This window comes from Elephantulus edwardii, unplaced genomic scaffold, assembly GCF_000299155.1.
Source record: "Elephantulus edwardii isolate Elephantulus edwardi_28Jun2011 unplaced genomic scaffold, EleEdw1.0 scaffold00035, whole genome shotgun sequence".
NCBI classification, from domain to species: Eukaryota; Metazoa; Chordata; class Mammalia; order Macroscelidea; family Macroscelididae; genus Elephantulus; species Elephantulus edwardii.
The window spans coordinates 8,955,117-8,960,394 of NW_006399785.1; the positions used below are offsets into that span (position 1 = coordinate 8,955,117).

Here is a 5,278-nt window from a genome sequence, read left to right on the forward strand (position 1 = left end):
GATAGGGAATGGCAAGGGACACACTGACAAAGGAGATTAATCAGAACTGGCTTTGACAAGCACTGTGGCAATGGGACAATTAAAACAGACATTCGGGGGGCGGGAAGAAGAATGAACTGGGGAGGAGGGTAGAGAAAACAGTGCGACAATGAATGAATGAAAACCTAAAATCTCTGTAAATGTTCATTAAAACTAATAAAATTTAATAATAATTTTAATTAAAAGAAAGGGCCATTCCTTGGAATGAGAGATCATGCTTGGAAAGGTCAAGTGTCAGCAACAGAGAGTAGACCCTTAACAAGGTGAATTGACACAATGACTGTTACGATGGACTCACGTGCATCAAAGATTATTATGAAGATGGTACAGGACAGGGCAGAGTACACATCTGGTGTTAATAGGGCCAAAATAGGTCATGGTCAAGTACATGACACCTAAAAACAACAACAACATTGATGTGGGTGTTGATTATAGATCCATGTAAAATTGAATCATTGATAACTTCAGTCTTTTCTCCATATATCATGATGTTGCCTTTTGGTCCAGTGGTGAGGTTTCTGTTTTCTTGATGCTGGGATATAATCCATATTGAAGCCTATATAGTCTTTGATCTTCTCCAGTAAGTGCTTCAAGTTCTCATCACTTTACACAAAGTTGTGTTATCTGCTTAACAGAGGTTGTTGGTGAGCGGCCCATAGACCATGCTATAATAATTCGGTGCGCATGTACGTGGCCTTCAGAGGTGGAGTCTGTCGCAGGCACTTCTGGGTTAAGAAACCATTTACTATGGAATGGGCTCCTGTGCCATATAGGAGTGTCCTCTGGTTCGAATCTTTGTTCTGTAGCTGGTTTGCTCAAAGGAGTTCAGCTCTTGGTCATAAACCGCATCTCTGTGCATGTGTAGAAAGCCGGCTGAAACCAGCTGCCTTTGAACCACTGACAGAAGAGGCTGACTGAGAAAGACACGATGCTCAAAGAAGTTAGCTGATTAGCAATGCTGATTATATACAGTTGACAAGATGCAAGGATGATATATGGTTTAAGGAACCTCTTAGTACTAAATTATGCATCTTACCTGGCCTATATCTTAATTATCCCTTTGGGAGGTAACTCTCGTACCCTGTCCTACCTCGAAGGCACACCCTTACTCATGTGAGACCCCTGCATGAGAAGAGGTTGCCCATCCTTCTCTCGTGGAGCAGCTGGTGGATTTGAACCATGTGCCTCTGGTATTACAGTGTAGCATCTTACCACTGGGCCACCAGAAGATGGAAGAAAAATGGGCGCCTTTGAATTATAGTACTGATGAAGAGTATTGAATATACCATGGACTGCCAAATGAACAAAAATACAGCTTGAAGGGAGTCCACCCACGGTGCGTCTTAGAAGGAGTGATGGGGAAACTCTCTCTCACATGCTTTGGGCATGCTGGAGGAGGTGCCAGTCCTTGGAAGAAGACATCACGCTGGGTGAAGTAGAGAGTCAATGAAAGAGAGGAAGATCTTCATTGAGGTGGCTATAGTGACTTCAACAATGAGTTCGTTCACGGTGGAGATTGGGAGGATGGCCAAGGCTGGGGCAAGGTTCCCATTTGTAGTTCATATGATCACTATGATTGGCATCTAACCACAACGCCCTGTTTTAGTTGACCTAGTTGAGAAGAGCAGTCCTGCACGTCAAACACAAGCCCGAAAAAGCACAGGACCCCAAAAACTTGCGATTACTTTTACACACGAACCCCCATCAGCAGGAAGTCACAGAAACCCTGGGTGGAGTCATCCAGGAAGGACATGGCCACCTTCTCTCCCCTCTCCTTTTGGGGCTTTGAGCCACCGCCTGCCTTAAACCCTAGTCCAAGCCTCAAGGGTCTCGCTCCTGGGGAGAAGAGCAATCCTGCACGTCGAACACGAGCCTGAAAAAGCACACGACCCCAAAAACTTGCGATTACGCGGACCACCACGCTCAGGCATGAAGTCACAGAACTTCTGGGTGTCTATAAAACCATGGTTTCATATACACTATCAAAGAAAACTGATTTCAATGACACTTAATAAATGTAAATTGTTGTTATGGGCCATCAAGTCGCTTGCGACTCAGTGATCCTATGTACAACAGCTCTAAACTCTGCTCCGTTCTGTGCCAATCTCATTGTCTCCGACACACTCATCCCAATTGCCCCAGTCACCAAATCAATCCACCTCCCAGAGAGCCTTCCCCTCCTGCGCCTGCCCTCCACCCTCCCAAGCATAATGTCCCTCTCCAAGGACCGGTCTCTCCTTACAACATGACCAAAGTATGTCAGACGAAGCCTCAGAATCCTTGCTTCCAAGGAGCAGCCCGGTTTAACCCTCTCCAGGATGAATCTGTTTGTTTTCTTAGCAGTCCATGGTACCCTCAACACTCTTCTCCAGCACCACAGCTCAAAGGCATCAATTCTCCTTCTATCCTCCCTGGTCATTGTCCAGCTCTCTGATGCATAACAAGTGATTGCAAAGACCATGGCCTGTACCAGGCGCACCTTAGTCTCCAGAGACACACCATTGCTCTTCAGTACTTTAGAGGGGTCCCTAAATATGAGCATAAAGTAAACTATTCTGTAAATACAAAGAGATTCTATTTAAAAATTTATTTAATTTTTTTAAGTGGAAAACATTTTACTAAGTTAAATATATCAATCACGAAAGGGCAAGTATTGAATGATCCCATTAAAATTTAATGCATAGGATTAGCAGAGATATGAAAACTGAAGTTTGCTAGTGGTTATAAGCACAAGAGAAGAAGAAATCAAGCGTCCTTGTTTAGGAAGTCCTGCCTTTCCCATTATATTTATAAAACTCTGGCAGTGGCTTATAGTAGATAATTGTACAACATACTGAAAAGTAGAGAACGTGGGTAAAAGGTTGGCCCTGCTAGTGAGGCAGGCACTGTGCCAGGGACGGGACCATCGCTGGCATTCTAATGCCAGGCCTGCGGGTATGCGCCAGCAGGGCGCACCCGAGCCTCTCTGCCCACGCCCTTCAGGTTTGAATGAGTCACAGGCTGAGCCGGCTTTCGTGGCTCGATGACGGAGTCTTCACCAATGTAGGCGAAAGGTCCAGTTTTTACAGATGGGTGTCCACATACTACATTTGTCAGGAAAGACTTGCATGCCTTTATGGTACTTGCATACCTCTAGGATACATGGAAGCTCGGGTTTCAGCTGAACTTCCAAGCTAAGGTGGACTAGGAAGAAAGGCCTGGAGATCTAATTCCAAAACATCAGCTTGTGAAAATGCAGTGGGTCACGTGAGAATGTGGGTCTCATGCAGAATGTTCAGTTAGCAGCTGTGGCTGGATGGGGCACTGTTTTGTTCTGTTATGTCTGGGGTCACCCCTGTCAGGGCTTGACTCCTCAAAAGCTATCACCAGACTGTACTCCTTTCCCATTTTGCAATTGTTTTTGCCTCAGGAGCCATGCTTGAAGCTCAAGGAGCCGTCTCAGGCTGTGCTGGGAAAAGAAGACGATCAAGAGAAGGTCCCTGCTGGAGAAGTTGGCAGTGGTGCTGAGGAAGAAAGGTACGAGAGGAATTCAGATTTGGCAGAATTCATTTGCCCATTGCAGTGTCTTCAGTGCTCAAGCATTTCTCACTGCCCCTTGCATCATGGCTCGGGAGGGAACAGACACACATTTTATGTGACTTCAGCACCACCATAGGCTTTCCATTTGTTGTTAGTGTTGTAAGGTGACATTGAATTAGAGACCCTTTGGTGAACAGAATGAAACCCTGCGTTGACACCTTCACAGTGGTTGTTGTTGTTGTTGTTGTTGTTGTTAATGTGCCATCGAGTCGCTTGCGACTCGTAGCGACCCTATGTACAAGAGCTCTAAATGCTGTTCTCTCCTGTGCCAACTTAGCCATCTCAGACGCACTTATTCCCACTGCTCCAGTCACAGAATCGATCCATCTCACCAAAGGTCTTCCTCTCCTTCGCTTCCCCTCCACTCTGCCAAACATGATGTCCCTTTCCAAGGACCAGTCCCTCCTTGCAACATGCCCAAAATATGTCAGACGAAGCTTCAGAATCCTTGACTCCAGGGAACACTCTGGCTTCACCCTCTCCAGGACAAACCTGTTTGTTCTCCTAGCAGTCCATGGTATATTCAACACTCTTCTCCAGCACCACAGCTCAAAGGCATCAATCCTCTTTCTATCAGCCCTCTTCACTGTCCAACTCTCTGATGCATAGCACATAATTGCGAAGACTATAGCCCGGATTAGGCGCACCTTAGTCTCCAGCCTGACATCGTTGCTCTTCAGTACTCTTGAGAGGTCCCTCACAGCTGACTTTCCCAATGCAGTTCGTCACAGTGGTTACTGTGCTTAATTAAACCTATGATTGCAGCCATCTCATTAAAGGTCTTCCTCTTTTTTTGGAGCTCTGGTGGCCTAGTGGTCGGGAGTTGCCCTGTCAACTCAAAGGCATACTGTTCAAATCCACCCATTTTCGCCAGGAGAAACATGGGCATTCAACTCTCGTGTACTGTCAGGTTGGAACCAATCCATAGCTGATGCTCCATTGAGTTTTCAGGGGCAATAAATCACATGGAAGGACATTGCCCGTGTTCCTCCCAGAGAGCAGCTGGGGATTCGAACCATATGCCTGTGGGTTGGCAGTGCAGCTCCCTACCGCTAATCCACCAGAGCTCCCTCATGATTAGAGAGGATAGACGTGTAAGATCCCAACTGAAACTAACTACGTCTAGATTTCTCAGCTTGTTTCAAGTTCAGAACTGAGGATGATAAGGTCTCCTCCAATGACACATGGCAGCATTTGTTCTAGAAACAGGAACTGTGGGGGCTTGCCTCTGATGACCAGTGAGTGGCTTTAACATTTTCCACAGTCCATTTTCACTCAGTCAAGGAGCCTAGAAGCCTGAATTCATGGTGCCCGCTCTACGGGAAGGTATTCTATCTGTGTGGGCTCAGGAGGAAGGTCCTTGTCTTTGCAATACCTGTTGTTGGTTCATTTTCTTATGTCTTCACATCTGTCTTGGCCCATCTCTCCTTTGTCTGTTTGTTTAATCTCGTTTATATCTTAAAAGAGATTGATTCAAGTTATGTTGTTGTTGTTGTTGTTGTTGTTATGTGCCATCGAGTCGCTTGCAACTCATAGCGACCCTATGTACAACAGCCCCAAACTCCGCTCTGTCCTGTGCCAATTGCACTGTCTCTGACACTCCCATCCCAATTATCCCAGTCACTGAATCAGTCCACCTCATAGAGGGCCTTCCTCTCCT

General features: G+C 46.1%; 1 protein-coding gene across 1 annotated transcript in view; it reads left to right on the forward strand.

Annotated features, from left to right (window-relative positions):
* Positions 1–5,278, forward strand: part of FAM184B (family with sequence similarity 184, member B) — a 162,080-nt gene that overhangs the window by 121,065 nt on the left and 35,737 nt on the right. Inside the window, exon 8 of the mRNA XM_006884531.1 lies at positions 3,449–3,555. Coding sequence (XP_006884593.1) covers positions 3,449–3,555 — 107 coding nt within the window. The remainder of the gene's footprint in view (positions 1–3,448; positions 3,556–5,278) is intronic.